Source organism: Sceloporus occidentalis, unplaced genomic scaffold (genome assembly GCF_023333645.1).
Source record: "Sceloporus occidentalis isolate IW3139 unplaced genomic scaffold, rSceOcc1.0.p SCAF_2, whole genome shotgun sequence".
Classification (NCBI taxonomy): domain Eukaryota; kingdom Metazoa; phylum Chordata; class Lepidosauria; order Squamata; family Phrynosomatidae; genus Sceloporus; species Sceloporus occidentalis.
In genome coordinates this window covers 253,754,819-253,772,632 of record NW_028316982.1, presented here as the reverse complement: position 1 = coordinate 253,772,632, position 17,814 = coordinate 253,754,819, and the positions used below count along the sequence as shown (strand labels likewise).

At 42.7% G+C, this 17,814-nt stretch overlaps 1 protein-coding gene across 1 annotated transcript; it reads right to left on the bottom strand.

The window, feature by feature from the left end:
• Nucleotides 1–7,374: 7,374 nt before the first annotated feature.
• Nucleotides 7,375–17,549, bottom strand: LOC149320011 (macrophage metalloelastase-like). Its single transcript, XM_089508475.1, has 6 exons — nt 17,451–17,549; nt 16,953–17,170; nt 16,711–16,856; nt 11,433–11,558; nt 8,561–8,722; nt 7,375–7,388 (listed from the first exon to the last, which is right to left on the bottom strand). Exons 1-6 carry the CDS (start codon nt 17,547–17,549, stop codon nt 7,375–7,377), a joined length of 765 nt encoding a protein of 254 aa, XP_089364601.1.
• Nucleotides 17,550–17,814: the final 265 nt, after the last annotated feature.

Below are 17,814 nucleotides of genomic sequence, written 5' to 3'. Positions count from 1 at the left end.
CTGCCACTTTTGCAGGCTGTAGTGTACACAACCAATATTGAAGGAAGCTGGGGCTTGAAGCTCCCCAATGTCAGAGGACCACATGATTCCCATCCTGGTCTATAGTATCATCTTAGCTGAAATTCAAACAGATGCCGGCATTGCAACACCAACATGACAGCATGTCCTCCCCTGTCCCTGCTGTCTGTCTGTTTGCATGCCTCATATTTGTTAAAAAAACAAGTTTGAAGGATTTCCCAGCTGTTTGGAGCTACTTCTTGATCTGCCCCAGGCGGTGGTGTCTACAGTGAAAAACCAGGAGATTGTCCCCTATCCCACTTCCTCTGGATTTGACTGTGTTCCTCTCAGAAGCTGAGATTTGGATCTTGCCCTTTATGAGCTATATTCTGATAAAGAAGGAGCAAAACTGTCAATGCCATATTGGTCTTTCATGCCTGCATTAGTTTTATAGCACTTTATCTTAGAAGTAAAAAAATTCAAGATTTAGGAACAGAAAGTTGACATGTGAATGTATGTTGGATGATTAATAAAGGCTTGATAAGGATAATGTAATGTAATAAACAGGATTGTTTCTATTTTTTCCTTTCTTGTTCCTTTTTTTTCTTTTGTTCTTTCTTGCTCTCACTTTTTATTCTTTTTTTGTCTTGGTCTTTTTTCTTTTTCCTTGTTTTGTTTTTTCTAATTTTGCCTTTGTGGCCTTTATTGCTTGTTTATGTACGTTCTTTTAGCAATTTATGTTATGTATATTAATATATGTTTTTTAAGTTTTGGAAAATAAATAAATTTAACATAACACTTTAGCTTTCTGCAAAGAATCTTGAGGATCTGGGGGAACATTTCCTGCAAATTCTCTGTTAAGATGTCTAAGGCTCCTGCTTCTAAAAGGTCCACAGATCTATCTGGGGTTTTTTGGGTGTGTGTGTGTGTGATTATTAAGACAAAGCATTGAAGGAGAAATAATACCAGTTCCTTGTCTTGTCTTGCTCCTCCTGACTGTGACTAGCACTGACTCTATCCATGTTTGTTTTACATTACCTATTAACACATAAACATAACCTTACTTCCTTGACCTCTGATGAAGCTGAAACTGAATTTTTATTTTGTATTTAAAACTTGACAAGAAGACTTGGTGGATGCCGGTTGTTTTGCTTAGAGTAAATGTACGCTTCACACTTTATCCAGGAAGCTATGGGGTGAGAACACAGATCTCCCTTGCCCTGAAGCACTATATGAATGAAAGGGACCATTTGTTATCAGCCCTGGTTGTGAGATTATAACCTCTTTCTGGATGTTTAATTACGTTGCATAATGTCACAGCAGGCAATTTATCTAAATCTGTTTTGTGATAGTGATGAACAGATAGAATGAGGAATGGTTGTTGGTGCTTTCTTAAATAGGAAAGGATAAAAATATAACACTGTTAACAGCAGTTTGATACCACTTTAACTGCCACAGCTCCATCCTATATAATCTGGGATTTATAGTTTGATTGAGGTATTTTGAATTCTCTGCCAGACAGGTCTAGTACTGTTGTTCAAGAGAGTATACTAGCAGGGTCTCTTGCATCAAGTGCATTACAGATACACTCATGGAAAACTTTAGGATGAGAATGATATCTTAATTGCTGTTGGAACTTTAGTAATGAAAAATAAATTTTGCCAGTGAACAACTTCAGATCAAAAAGTAAAATAAGTCAGTGACTTGGGAAACCTGTCAGCTAAGAATAGATAACAAGCTGATTACTTGTAAATACAGCTTTTAGAAAAGTCACTGTAAAAAGCTTAGTTTTTTGTTTGTTTTGTTTGTTGTTGCTGTGTGCCTTCAAGTCATTTCTGATTTATGACAACCATAAGGCGAACTATCATGGGATTTTCTTGCCAAGTTTCATCAGAGAGGTTTTGCCATTGCCATCCTCTGAGACTGTGTGTCTTGGCTAAGGTCACCAGTGGATTCACATGGTTGAGTTGGGATTTGAACCCTGGTCTTCATAGTCATAGTCCAGTGCTCCAACCACTACATCACCTTGGTCTCTAGCAAGTCACAAAGTCTCCATCATTTCACAGACGAAAACTGGGACACAAGAAACATCAGGGTATGGTCAAGATTTCAAAAGGTATCAATGAAGACAAAGCTGGAAGAGGCTGCAGAAGTTTGCTTTTGCCTGAGCTTACTGGGAAGGAAAAGATTTTGCCCCCATTTCTTCCCACTGTTGAATGCAAACCTCTTCTGCATTTTGAAATCATTTTGCAACAACTAAAGTAAGCAAAGAGGGAAAGTAGGATGAGGGGAGACAAACTGGGATTTTTTAAAAAAACATCCCAAAAGTGAGACAACAAAGGGTTAATCAGGACCATTCCTTACAAATTAGGACAGTTCGAGGTTATGAAATTGTTACTGTGTTTCAGTTTTAATGCATTAATTCCTGTTCATAGGAATGTTGTTTAGATAATTAGTTCAAAGTACTGTATGTTTTTTGACAGTGGATTGAATATGATGTGGTAATGCGAAGTCCTCAGTACAATACAATAATGAAATATCTAGGCGTGGCTTGGAAGGTAGAAAATCTTCCCTTGAAGAGGTAGATTCTAAAACACTGAACTGAATACAAATTGTTCATCTAACAAAAGATAGCCTGAAACTGAAAACAGCTTCTCTTTGCTCTGAGCTGCATGGAATCTAATTATGTAGACTCAGCTTCTTTTGCAGAACAGTCACTTATAACAACAGTTCTGCACTGACTTTTTCTGAATTACATTTCTTGCAACTGAAATCTCATTCTGTTAAAAACATAACACACGTTAGGAGCAGCACAAAGACAGTCCAGCAGTATACGACTATTGATTTTTGTTGTTGATGTTTCCAATTTAACATGATCTTAAGATGATTCTATTGGGTTTTTCTTAGCAAGAGTTGTTCAAAGGAGGTTTTTCCATTGCCTTGCCCTCAGGCTGAGAGCATGTGACTTGCCCACTATTACACAAATGCAAACAAGCTCATTGGTTTGTGGTAGATTGTGATCCATTGAACAGGCCTGCCAATCTTTCCTTCCTCCCTATCTTTAATTCTCTCACCTCATTGCTTTATGGACATTGCTTTACGGACAAAGGAAATATGTGTTCTTATATCTGTAAGGCAAAAATATGTTGTGTGTATGCACTTTTTCTACAGAAGAATGAATCTGCTAAGCTGTGCAAAGATAAGACTCACACACAGTATATTCATGCAACTAGGGTTGCCATAACTGTCAACCTCCAAACCAAGACAAATGTAAAAAAATGTAGGACAAAATTTAGCCCAAAATGTAGGACATATTTTGAGAATGGAGGACATGCGAAAAAATTTAATAATTTAAAAAAACATTAATATAAACACATGTTTCTTAGGCATGCTCAAAATGGAGGACATTTTGGCATTATTCCTAGACAGATGGCAGAAATGTACTTCCCTTTCTGGCCAAACCACTCCCCCTCCATTCCAAAACACACACAACAGCACATTTGGGCATTTAACATATCTTCATTGAACATGGCCTCTTGCATATTTCAGACTCGTTAGCATTAAAAGCACAAAAAAAACACAAAAAACACACTTTGGAAAAGTCACAGTCTCCCAGCTTCAGAAACAGTGGGCACGTGGCGCAGAAGCTGACTGATATCAATATCACCATCATCATCATCATCATCATCATCATCATCATCATCACCATCATCATTGTCAAAACAAGGCTTGTATATTTTTAATAATAAAAATTAATAAAATAAAATAAAAAACCAAGGCAGACTTGTATATTTTTAATAATAAAAATTAATAAAATAAAATAAAAAACAAGGCAGACTTGTATATTTTTAATAATATAAATATGGATTGAGACTATTAGCCTCTCTGATAGCCTTTTTGGCTAAAGGGTGGGGTATGAATACCATAAATAAATAAAAATAACAAATAAATAAATAAATAAAAACCAAGGCAGACCTGAAATGGCCACTCACCTCCCCGCCTCCTCCTCCTCTTCATCATCATTGGATGCATTTGGCACCAGGAAATGACGCTTTTCCCTCCCCCTGGCCAGAGGCCTATCCTCCTCCTCCTCCTCCTCCTCCTCCTCCTCCTCCAAAGCTCCTGACACTGGCCAATGGCAGACTGGGGCTGGAAACAGGCCAGCCCCCACTCTTCTGCCATTGGCCAGACAGCTTAGGGGATGAGTGCTCCTTTTTAAGCCCCGCGCACGGGCGTGCAAGAGGGGCAAGCGCACACTGCTGTCGGCTGTGGCCCGGGCAAGTGCTGCTGGGCAGCACAGCAGCTGTGCGGAAGGAGGAGGAGGAGGAGCGGAGGAGGAGGAGGGCGGCACGGCCGAGGAGGAGGAGGAGGTGGGTGGCCGGCCAGCTGCATTAGTGGCCGCGGCAATGGCTGCAGAACCGGGACGGGACGGGGCCGGTTCCTCCAAAAATGGGACTGTCCTGGGAGCCGCTGGAATATGGCATCCCTACATGCAACACAACGATAGAACTTTGATACTGCTTTAACTGTCATGTTTTCATCCTGTGGAATCCTGGAATTTGTAATTTGGTAAGGTAGTTAATAAGGAAATCAAAATAGTTAAAAATTTCCATACTTTGGATCAAACACCATTAAAAACAGAAACTGCAGTAAAAATATGAAGACTAGGGATGGGAAGGGCAGCCATGAAAGAACTAAATAAGATCCTAAAGTGTAAGGATAATATCCTAAAGCTGAGCACTAAAGTTACAGACGTCCAAGCCATTATATTTCCCATCACCATGTAAGGATGTGAGAGCTGGACAGTCAAGGCAGCAGAAAGAAAGAAAATCAACTCATTTGAGATGTGTTGTTGGAAAAGAGTGTTGAGGATATCATGGACAGCCAAAAGGATAAACAAATGGCTCCTAGAACAGATCAAACCTGAGCTCTTCCTGGAAGCCAGAATGACTAAACTGAGGCTGTTGTACTTTGGCTACAGCATGAGAAGGCACAATTCATTAGGAAAGACAATAATGTAGCAAGCAGTAGAATAACAGAATCACTATTTTATCACACTAGGGGGCAAACAGGATTTAAATGAGAGTTAAACTAGAGAAAACCAGGAAATGCCTGATGTTTATCACACACCATTTCCTGGTTTTCTCTACTTTAACTCTTATTTAAATCCTGTTTGCCCCCTAGTATGATAAAGCAGATAAAGTTGGAAGAGACCTCAAGGGCCATCAAGTCTAAGTCCCTGCCATGCAGTAACACAGAATCAAAGCACTTCCAAGAGATGGCCATGCACCCTTTATTTGCAAACCTCCAAAGAAGGAGACTCCACCATACTCTGAGGGAGTGTGTTTCATTGTCGAACAAATCTTACTGTCATGAAGTTCCTCCTAATGTTGAGGTGGAATCTCTTTTCCTGTAGCTTGCATTCATTGTTCCATGTCCTATTCTTGGAGTAGCAGAAGACAAGCTTGCTCCCTCCTCAATATGACATCCCTTCAAATATTTAAATAGGGCTATCATTTCATCTTGTCACCTTCTCTTCCCCAGGCAAAATATATCCACCTCCCTTGCTAACGCCTCATAGGGCATGGCTTCCAGACATTTCATCATTTTGGTCACCCTCCTCTGGACATGCTCCAGCTTGTCAACATCCGTTCTGAATTGTTATGCCCAGTATTGTGCCCAGAAGTGGACACAATATTCCAGGTGAGGCCTGGAAGAAAGGAAGACTGCACACTAGATGGATAGATTCAGTCAGGGAAGCTAAGTTCTAAATTCGATTCTATCACACCTATTCTAAAATCCCTTCACTGGCTACCTATTAGCTTCCGGGCATAGTATAAGGTGTTGGTCATTACTTATAAAGCCCTACATGGCCTGGGTCCAGCTTACCTGATGGAACGCCTCCTCCCATATAATCCTTTTCGCACTCACAGGTCCTCAGGGAAGAACCTATTGCAGTCACAGAGAACTAGACTGACAACTACTTCTCAGAGGATGTTCTCTGTTGCCGCTCCAAAAATCTGGAACGATCTGCTGGATGAGATCCGCCAATTAACATCTTTGGAGGCCTTTAAGAAGGCAATAAAAACGGAACTCTTCTGGTGGGCCTTCCCAAACTGACCCCCTATCTCACTCTCCACTTGCTCAAACTTGTTCCCCTCGAACTGATCTGATTTCTGACTGATTTTATCGCCCAATGTTTGGGAATTGCTTTTAATGTTAATTTTAAGGGGGCAGGGGTGAAGTGGGAATTGGGAGTTCATTGTATTTTTATCTATTGTCTGTGTTCTTGATTTTATTGTTCTTTTTTGTATGCTGTTACCCACCTTAATCCAATACAGGGAGAGGCAGGACATAAATAATAATAATAATAATAATAATAATAATAATAATAATTATTATTATTATTATTATTAGGGCCTCAATCTACTTGACCTAAGCAGAGTAATTGAGGATAGAGGGTCTTAGAGATATCTCATCATGAGTTGGGACTGAATCAAGGACAGTTAACAACAACAAGGTATTATCTGAATGCTGCTATAATTCTGCAGTGTGGAGATTTACTAAGAGGTTAGCTAGCTTTAAATTGGAGTACGTGCTTATATGCCTTTTACTTGCCTCTACTCAACAGGGACCCCATGAATTTCATAGTGTTTTCTTATGCAAGAAATACTCAGAGGTGATTTTGCCAGTTCCTTGAGCATTCACATCCCACAGGGGAATTCGAGAACATTTATGAACATGTAGAAAAACGTTGGTCCCTGGGGGACCCCAAATATTTGGGCTTCTGTACCCTGGCCATGGTAAAATGTCACAGTTGACTGGTTTGCATTCAACCTTTGCTGATTTGTTCCAAGCCCAGCTATATGTAAAGGTAATAATTTGTATTTTCCCACGGTAGGAAAATACAAATAAAAATTATTATTATTATCCTGCCACTCCATCTTTTTCCTTAAAATGCACACGTTCTTTACCTTTACATATAGCTGGGCTTGGAACAAATCAGCAAATGTTGAATGCAAACCAGTCAACCATTACATGATGATACTTCCTTCTTGCTCCCCCCAAACAGGCAGCCCACCACATCCCAAAAGCATGGCTACTGCACCACCATTGTATATGGAATTAAATAGAGTAGGAAAGTCCAGCTGACAGAAAACATCAGGTAAGGACATTTTATAGAATCCTATAGCTGTCCCTTAGAAAGCAGCATGTGTGAGGTCTGTATGGCCACTGTGTAAAGAGACATACACAGAAAGAATAATTTTTTTTCCATTTTGCTTTATTATTATTTCTCCCTTCCAAAATAGATATCACAAGCACAAAACAGAAATAATTTATGTTTGCTGAAAGACATAATGAAGTTCTTCAAGGGGTTCATTTTTTCTTTCCTGAAACAGAAACAGAAGGATATTGTTTAGGAGATTGGAGATCAGTAGTTGTTCTTCTCAAAGGCATAAAACAAATAGATCTACATCAATATCTTCAGACAAGATTAGTTCCAGGTTGCTACTCCCATAGTAATAGCCCATTGCAGCAAAAGAACAGCGTTGTAGCATCCTGATGGCCATGCTGAATCTGACTAAAAGCCTGACTAGTCCACAATGGGCAACCTGATGTCTGTGGGAAATCCACCAGCCAGACATGAGAGGAATAGCATACTTCCATTGAGTTACCACAAAAACTTTACATGTAATTCAGGTATCAGTGTCTAGTTCATTAAATATACACTTATCCTTCCACATTCGGTGGGGTTAGGGGCACAAGACCTCCCATGAATGTGGAAAAAAACCACAGATTAAAAAAAAACATTAAGTTTTTACTTGAGATAACAGCTCACTAGAAATCTGTAGGTTCTCCAGTACAACTCTATGGTCAACATCTGCCAGACACTGACCATAGAATTGCATTGGAGGAGCTGCAAATGCCTAGTGGAGTGTTCTCTCTAGGAATATCTAGGCCCTTAGTGCGACCTTTGGATAAAGTTGACCACAGAGTTGCACTGGAGGACCTAGATATTTCTAGAGAGAACATGTTAATAAAATCTATGAATAATCAATCTGCACGAGTCAAAACCACAAACTTATTACTCCCTTATTCAGCAAAACCTGTTGTTGTTTTTCAGGTTGTAACTTCCTCTTCATCCTCTGCATTGACAATTAATTTGATTTTAAGAGCCAGTTTGATTGTGTCACTTATTTACCTCCAGTATAATCCTAAAGGCCTGATCCAGACTTTTTAGTATGTTTTATGCATTCACCCCAGCATGGGTATATGTGAAAACACTCATTCTGAAAATTAAATGCACTTTAAAGCCAGTGCACTAATCTCCTATGACACCTAGAATGGCAGAGGTATTTTTCAAGCTTTACTGTTGTTCTACTGTAGAGAGATATTGTAGCACATTTGAGACTAACTGAAAGAAAGAAGTTGGCAGTATGACCTTTCGTAGACTTAAGTCTGCTTCCTCAGATGCATTTGTTGTTCTACTGTACATGGAAAGCCACAATTAAGCTACAGTGACTTTAATCTCATCAGAAACAGACACAGCACAAGAAATTACCATATAATCTCTGAATCCTGTTCACATCATCATATGGAAGAGAGAAGGTATTTGGGTTCCTGTAGGAATAGTTAGGGTACATCAGGGCTCCAAGGACATTTGAATGATCCAGTCCCAAGGAATGGCCAAATTCATGTGCAGCAACAAGGAACAGGTTAGTCTCTAAACCACAGAGCACAAGAGAGAGAGGGAGGGAGGGAGGGAGGGAGGGAGGGAGGGAGGGAGGGAGAGAGAGAGAGAGAAGAGGGAGGGAGAGAGAGGTGTTTGTCAAATGAATGTTAAAGATATATGCTAGAATCCTGTATGAGCTACATAGGGGCAATCCAGACCACCCCAAAGGGACTGACTGGAGGCACCTAGTTTAACTCCAGAGGGACGCCACAGCAGCCAAACTGTGTGGTGTCCCTCTGGACCAAAAAGAACCCGCAAAAAACTGGTTTTTTTTTGGCACTCTGGGATGACGTCACCAGTGCGCCATTGGTACACTGTGATGCATCCAAGATGCAAGCACAGCACTTGGTGGTGCACATGCACCACCGCGCTTGCATCATGCACGCACGCCATGTATGGACGGTATCATGTAAAGATAGTGCCGTCCATATGTATTAGAGTTCCAGAGCGTGCAGTTGCCGTGTGCTCTGGAACCCTAATTTTGGCACCAGCACGGCACTTTCACCCTGTTTGTTTCGGGCCTCTGTTAAGTATCAGCTACTTAAGTAAGTAATCTTTCCTGGCCTGACTCCCCAAAATCTGACTGTAACTTCATTGATTCAAGTGTTAACAGAATGGACCTACCTCTCCCCATACAACTGATGCCTAGTAAAGTAGTTTTGGTAAGGACTTATGATTGTGGCTATAGTGTCACAATCATGGCTAAGTAGTGATCATTAATACAAAACAGTTACGCACGAATAACTGTTTTGTATTCTCGATAATGGATGTATGGATGCATGGATGATACCCTTCTTCCTAAACGTATAGATATGAAAATTTCTGCTCATTTTTAAGGCACAAAGTGAGAAGATTATTATGTGGGTAATACACTTTAAAAACTAGCTTCTGTTGTTGATTGCTGCTTTTAATATTTGTTTGACATTTATCATCATGGTTGCTATTTTATTACGGATTATTAAAGTTTGTAAAAGAAAGAGTTTCCCCTTGACACGAATGTCTAATCATAGCTGACTGTAGGGGCCAACGCTCATCTCCACTACTAAGCTGAAGAGCCAGCATTGTCAAAGATTTTATCAATGACTTGGATGACAGAATTGGGGGCATACTTATCAAATTTGCAGATGACACCAAATTAGGAGGAGTAGCTAATACCCCAGAGGACAGGATCAAAATTCACAACGACCTGAATAGACTAGAAATCTGGGCCAATGCTAACAAAATGAAATTCAACATGGAGAAATGTAAGGTACTACACTTAAGGCAGAAAAATGAAATGGACAGATATAGGATGGGGGACACCTGGCTGAACGAGACTATGAGCTTTATCGCATTGGCTCCTTCCATTCCGTTCTGAGCATGGAACGGAAGGAGCAGGGACGAGTGCAGAATGAGTGGGGGATGGATTTTACTGCACACACCCGTCCCTCATTCGTTCCGTTCCCCCTCTCTTCCGTTCTTAATCCGTTCCAGAGGGGGCAATTTTTGAGAACTGTTCTGAACAGTTCTCAAAAAGTGTTCCCTCTGCAACGGAATGGGAACAGAAGAGAGGGGGAACAGAACGAATGAGGGATGGTGTGTGCGGTAAAATCGTCCCTCACTCGTTCCGTTTCCTGCCGGGCCGTTCCTAAAGCCCAATGCGATAAAGCTCTAGGGATCTAGGAGTCCAAGTAGACCACAAGTTGAACATGAGTCAATGCCAATGCAATTTTAGGCTGCATCAATGTTTAGTGTTTAGATCAAGAGAAGTAATAGTGCCACTGTATTCTGCTCTGGTCAGGCCCCACCTGGAATATTATGTCCACTTCTGGGTGTCACAATTCAAAAAGGACATTGAGAAACTGGAGAGTGTCCAAAGGAGGGCGACTAAAATGGTGAAGGGTCTGGAAGCCATGTCCTATGAGGAACGACTTAGGGAGCTGGGGATGTTTAGCCAGGAGAAGAGAAGGTTAAGAGATGATATGATAGCCTTGTTTAAATACTTGAAGGGATGTCGTATTGAGGAGGGAACAAGCTTGTTTTCTGCTGCTCCAGAGAACAGGACCCAGAACAATGGATGCAAGCTCCAGGAAAAGAGATTCCATCTCAACATTAGGAGGAACTTCCTGTCAGTAAGGGCTGTTCAACAGTGGAACACACTCCCTCGGAGTGTGGCGGAGTCTCCCTCCTTGGAGGTGTTTAAACAGAGAATGGATGGCCATCTGTCGGGGATGCTTTGATTGAGATTTCCTGCATGGCAGGGGGTTGGACTGGATGGCCCTTGTGGTCTCTTCCAGTTCTATGATCCCATGGTCATATGGCCAGCATGACTGCACAGAATGCTGTTACCTTTCCACCAAAGTGGTACCTATTTATCTACTTGCATTTGCATGCTTTCAAACTGCTAGGTTGGCAGAAGCTGGGACTAGTGATGGCAGCTCACTCTGTCATGCGGCACTTGGGCCTCAAACTGCCAACCTTCTGATCTTACGATCATCAGAATTAGCATTTTAATCACTAATCCACTGCGTCCCAGCTTAAGTTAGTAACCTATCATGTTATCGTAGGTGGCTCATGACAGTACTATGGGGGTGCTCCTCTGAAATCTGGGGGTAAACTCTTTTCCCTATTCATCCCCTGATCTACTCAGTACACGGTACACTGAAAGACAGCATGGAAATACCTATAATAGTCCATCAATGCTTCTGAAGGAATACCTTACCTCTGTTGTATTCTGACCATTGCTCACTCTCATCAAAGTGAGCATCTCCTCCTAGGCCTGGTGCAGGAAAGTAAGCATGAGCCAAAGTTCCTCCTCTTCCATCAAAAGAGTTGCCATCTCCATGGGCTAATTTTGAAAGGAAATATAACTATCGTAAATGGAAAGAGAATAATTGTAAGAGTAAGCATAAGAGCACCATCATGGTGCAGTGGTTTGAGCATTGAGCATTGAGCATTCCCCTGATTCTTTGCCCTGAGAGTCCTCTTCCCCCCTCTGTCAGTTGTTTGTGATCTGGCACAAGTTCTTTTATTACTGTTTTAATGGTATTGTTTTTATAAATTGTATTGAATATTGCTGTTAACTGCCCTGATGTTTCGAAGGGCGGTATATAAATAAAGTTATTTATTTATTTATTATTTATTGGAGTACAACTTTGGAGACCAGGATTTGAATGCCTGCTCAGTCATAGAAAATCCATTGGGTGACTTTGGGAAAGTCACAGTCTTTTATTCTCAGAGGAAGACAAAGACAAATTGAACAAATCTTGTTGAGAAAACCCTGTTTACCTTAAGGTTGCCGTAAGTCAGAAATTAGTTAAAGGAAAACAATATCAACAAAATGGAAAAAAAATAGTGACATTGAATAGAGAATCATAAAGTGTAGCAAGTAGCAATAATAATAAATAAATAAAATTTTTATTTATATGCCGCCCTTCCTACGATCAGGGCGGCTTACAACAATTTAAAAATATACCATAAAATACATAGAAATACACAGTTACATAATTAAAATCAAACAACAAACAAACAAAAAAAAAACACCCCATAGCCCAACCTCTTGGCCACGGAAAGAGGAGGGAGGCCCACAGGATATTTATTCGGGGAATGCCTGTTGGAATAGGAAGGTTTTAAGATCCTTCCTAAATTGGGCCAGGGTAGTAGACAAGCGGAGCTCTGTGGGCAGCGCATTCCAAAGGGCTGGGGCAGCTATGGAGAACGTCCTCCGAGTAGTGGAGGCCAACCTAGCCCCAGGCACCTTCAGTAGCTGCTGCCCAGACGTTCTGAGGGTGCGGAGCGGAATGTACGGGGAGAGGCGGTCCTTTAGGTATCCTGGGCCCAAGCCATTTAGGGCTTTATAGGTAATTACCAACACCTTATATTGAGCTCGGAAGTGAATGGGCAGCCAATGGAGATCTTTTAAGACCGGTGTTATATGGCTGGCCCTGGGAGCACCAGTGACCAGCCGGGCTGCCATGTTCTGCACCAATTGCAGCTTCCGAGTTTGGTATAAGGGTTGCCCCATGTAGAGTACGTTGCAGAAATCCAATCTCGAAGTTACCAGAGCGTGTACAACCGTTTCTAGGTCCCTCTGGGCCAGGTATGGGCGCAGCTGGCGAATCAGCCGAAGCTGATGACAGGTGTTCCTGACCGTCACATTCACCTGAGCTGTCAGGTGAAGCGACGAGTCAAGAAGCACCCCCAGACTGCGCACGGAGTCCTTCACAGGGAGCGTGACCCCGTTCAGGACAGGTGGAACCACCGCCATTCCTGGACCAGGAGAACCTATCACTAGTACCTCCGTTTTCTCTGGATTCAGCTTGAGTCGGTTTTCCCTCATCCAGCCCATTACTGACTCTAGACAGGCCACGAGAGGAGAGACGCCATCCCCAGTCACTGCATCAGTCGGAGACATAGAGAAAATGATTTGGGTGTCATCAGCGTACTGATAACCCCGCGCCCCATGTCTCCGGATGATCTCTCCCAGCGGTTTCATGTAAATGTTGAATAGCATGGGAGACAGAATGGCCCCTTGAGGGACCCCAGTTTTAAGGGGCCTCTCGTCGGAACACACGTCTCCCAGCTGCACCATCTGGGACCTCCCGGAGAGGTAGGAGCGGAACCACTGGAGCGCAGTGCCCCCGATTCCCACCTCTGCCAGGCGCCCCAGAAGGATACCATGGTCAATGGTATCGAAAGCCGCTGAGATGTCCAAGAGCACCAGCAGGGACACGCTTCCCCTGTCGATGCCCAGACGGAGATCATCGACCAAGGCGACCATGGCCGTCTCAACCCCGTAACCCGCCCGGAAGCCAGTTTGAAATGGGTCCAGATAATCCGTTTCATCCAAGACCGCCTGAAGCTGGATAGCAACCGCCCTCTCGATCACCTTTCCCAAAAATGGTAGCAGCGAGACAGGCCGATAATTATTATGTACCAGGGGGTCGAGGGAGGGCTTTTTTAGGATCGGTTTTACAATGGCCAATTTAAGATCCGATGGGAATAGCCCATCCCTCAAAGATGAATTAATTATCCGGCGTAACAATGATGTTACCGCCGGTCCCCCCTGGGCCGCTAGCCACGAGGGACAGGGATCAAGAGAGCAGGTTGTTTTCCGAACACTTCCGAGGATCTTGTCCACATCCTCGGTACTCACCAACTCAAACTGATCCAGTTTAACATAGTCCACGGAGGCTCTGGACACTTCTACCCTAGGTTCTGCACTAATGTCGGCGTTCAGACTTTCGCTTATACGAGAAGTTTTATCCGCAAAAAAGTCGTTAAACAAGTCACAGCAGGCCTTAGAAGGTTCAAGGATCTGGTTCAGGGCGGGAGGGAGCTGAGTTAGCTCCCTAACCACCCTGAACAACTCTGCCGGACGCGACTCAGCGGACGCAATACGAGCACCATAGAACGAATTCTTTGTTGCTCGTATTGCCTCTCCGTAGTCCTCTAACAATTGGTCTAGGAGAGTCTTATCGTCTAAGCGAAGGTGTTTCCGCCAACGGTACTCTAGCCGTCGCAGCGCTCGCTTCCTTGCCCGGAGATCTTCCGTGTACCAGGGCTTGCGTTTAGAAGCGGGCCTGAGAGGGCGCTTGGGAGCGATCCTGTGTATAGCCCTAGAAAGTCCGGTATTCCAAATACCGGTGAGGGCATCAACAGAGTCGCCGTCATTTCCAACCGTGAGCCCCTCTAAGGCTTCTTGGAACCTCTTAGGTTCCATCAGCCTTCGAGGGTGGACCATCCTAACAGGTCCGCCACCCCCGGGGGGGATCTGGGTAGAGGCCTTGAATTTCACCTCTACCAGGAAATGATCCGTCCATGACAGGGGGGAAACATTAACTATTTCCACCCACGGATTCTCCGCCTCCGAACAGAAGACCAAATCGAGAGTATTACCCGCACAATGCGTAGGACCCTGTATCAGCTGGGACAGGCCCATGGCCGCCATGGTCTCCATGAATTCCCGAGCCGCACCAGGTGGAACATAGCTGGCCGTGAGGGAGATGTTGAAGTCACCCAGGACAATAAGCCTGGGAGTCTCCAGCATCAGCTCAGCGACCAGCTGTGTCAGCTCGTTAAGGGAGTCCGCTAATGCACGGGGTGGCCGATACACTAACAGAATCCCTAGACTGTCCCTAGCTTTTAGGGTCAGGTAAATACACTCGATATAGGAGGTCTGTCGGATGTGGTTCCTGGAGAGGGACACGGTGTTCCTATGTACCAAGGCCACTCCCCCCCCGCCCACCTAACCTGCGCTGGTCCTTCACCGAGTATCCAGTAGCCAGTACATTTCTATACCGCTTATCAGTGCACTAAAGCACTCCCTAAGCAGTTTAAAAAGTGTAAGCTATTTGCCCCCAACAATCTGGGTACTCATTTTAGCGACCTCAGAAGGATTCAAATCTGAGTTGAGCTTGAGCCCTTTTGCTGGTATTGAACTTGCAACCTTATGGTTTTGGGTGAGTGGCTGCAGTATAGGCATTTAACCACTGTGCCACCAGGGTGCAGGGTATGGGAGTGTATGATCCCTTTATGGCATAGACCCTCTGTACACATCATCTGAATGGTCCAAGACATTTTTTTTCCCACTGAGGTGAACAACAAGATGACCCTCCACATGTATTCTATCTGCATAAAACAAAAGAGCTGACAGTTGAATTTTAGGAGATTATCGCATGGGCCCTGGGGAATGAGCCTGGTGTAGAAGGGGGCAGGAAGATAACAGAATGGCATGGGGATATCACCTATTTTACTGCATGGGGGAATGCCATGAGAATGCTGCCGATGCCACTGGAAGTTGCCAATCCGTTTCCCAGCCATCCCACAGCAGGTGATTTTCAAGAACTGTTCAGAATCGTTCTTGAAAATCGCCTCCTGTGGGTTGGTTGGGGAACAGATTGGGGACTTTCGGCAGCGTTCTCCCATGCAGTAAAATGGGTGATATCTCTGTTCCCTTCCCTTCCCACCCCCTTCCGTTCTGTGTCAGGCCTGTTCCCCAAGGCTCATGTGATAGGCTCCTTACTTTGATACAGAGCTTGTATGTGATACTTTCCAATAATCACTTAGACAACATGGCCTCAGAGAGGAGGTGGAACTAAGGCAAGGTATGGAAGAGAAGGGAAGGGGTGCATCTTCACTGTAGTGCAATTTGATACCACTTTAACTTCCATGGCTCCATCCTACAGAGTCCTGGGATTTGTAATCTTATGAGGCACCATCATTCTTTGGCAGAGAAAGCTAAAGACCTTATTAAACAACAGATCCCAAGATTCCTTAGGTATGGAAATACAGCACATAAATTGAGGTCAAACTGCATTATTTCTGCAGTGTAAATCTACTGTAACAGGAGAATAATGGTTGCTGATAGACCAAGTTGGAAGTAATATGAGCAGCTTAACCAGAGCTTGGATTACAGCTCCCAGAATCCTTCAGCTAACAAGGCTAACCTATCCCCTGCCAGCTTGGCTGAAATCATTAGTTATTTGTTCATTTAAATATACATTTAAATGAATTTCAAAAGATACCTTCTTTCTAATTTTCCCTCAAATTTTGAATGCATATGATTGCCAGAATCAAAGCTGGAGATGTGTCTTTTTTCCTGTAATGGTTGTGTAGAAGCAGGCATTTCAGTAGATGTTGCTTGTCATTCAACCAAGTAACAAGCAGAAGATGCTGAAATTCCCTCTTCAAGACAATTGCTAAAGTTACAACAGCCTTCTTCAATCTGGCAACCTCAGTTGGAACGAAAAGTGGGAAACATGAAAACTATTAGGTAACTAGTTTCTGAATTAGAGGTACAGATCAAGTACATTTGTATCAGAACTCATGAAGACTGAATTCTATCCCCCTTTTCTTATATACTTAGCTGAGACAATTTTGTGATGATTCCCACACACTTCCAAATCATGCATTAGAAAAAGTTACACTCTCAATCTCACTGTGAAAAAAACTGTGCTGTTGTTTTTTCATAAACAGTTGGTAAACAAGGAGAGACTTACCACCACTTGCAAACCAAATTTCAATATCAGCAGGCCTTGATGTTCTCCTGAACTGCAATGGAGTGACATCACTCCATACCTTGAAGGCTTTAGCTATCACCTCACGCACCTTAGCTGGCTGCATATCTGGGGTGTAGTTATTAATCCTTTCAGCAAAAGAAAAAAAATAATATTCAGTGACTGGGGCTTTTGGTATTTCACAAACAAAGAGGCAAACCAAAAAGAGTTGAAATACAACTAACCTGTAAGTGAGCACATTTTTTGCCCATCTTACTGTACCTCTGCGGTTTTCTGCGACATCTGGTACTCCACACCGAGGTTGCTTCATGACATTGAGAGTTTCTTTGTCCATTTTCCCTGTGACTTTCAAATGGAAGAATTTTTGCATGTCCCTGACCCGTTCTTCCAGGCTATGGTGGGATGTCTTATCAATTGATGGGAAAAACCTGTCAAGGTAATCCTAAACAAGGAATAAAAAAAGAGGTCACTTTATATAATTTCCCCTAATCTCTTGAAAGGGATGCTTCAATGACGTGGAGATTGGGAAGAGGTCCGGGATATTGCTATTATTAATATTTAAATTTAAAATAGTATGTTTGCTTATTTTATATATCACGTCAAGGGACCTAATGCAGCTCATAGCAATGATTAAAAAGTTGAAAAAACAATTGAGCTACCCTATTAAAATGCCACTAATTAAAAACACACCAAAGGAAAGCAGTAGGGTATGATTTACATACCTGTAGGAGCTTCCAAACCTCAGTAGTTGTTTCTGCAGCTATTGGAATGGCAAAGCTGTAAGGCAGGAGAAGTACAGAGCAGATTAGAAAGTAGTTCATTGTGAACCTTCTTGAAAATAACTTATTAACTAATGGAGGAGTAAATTTTCCACCTCTGATGTCTACCCAACAGAGACAGCATGTTTATATACAGCCATCTAGCATGTAGTGGTATCCCCCTTATGACTCATTTGGTCACATTGCTTGTATGTGCTTTTGGGAATTTGTGTAATATTTTCAGTGTTATAATCCTGTAATGTGTGGAAAAAATGTGAAGTGGTGCATTTTCAAAATTTACTCATGTCAGTTTAGTATAGGAAGTAGT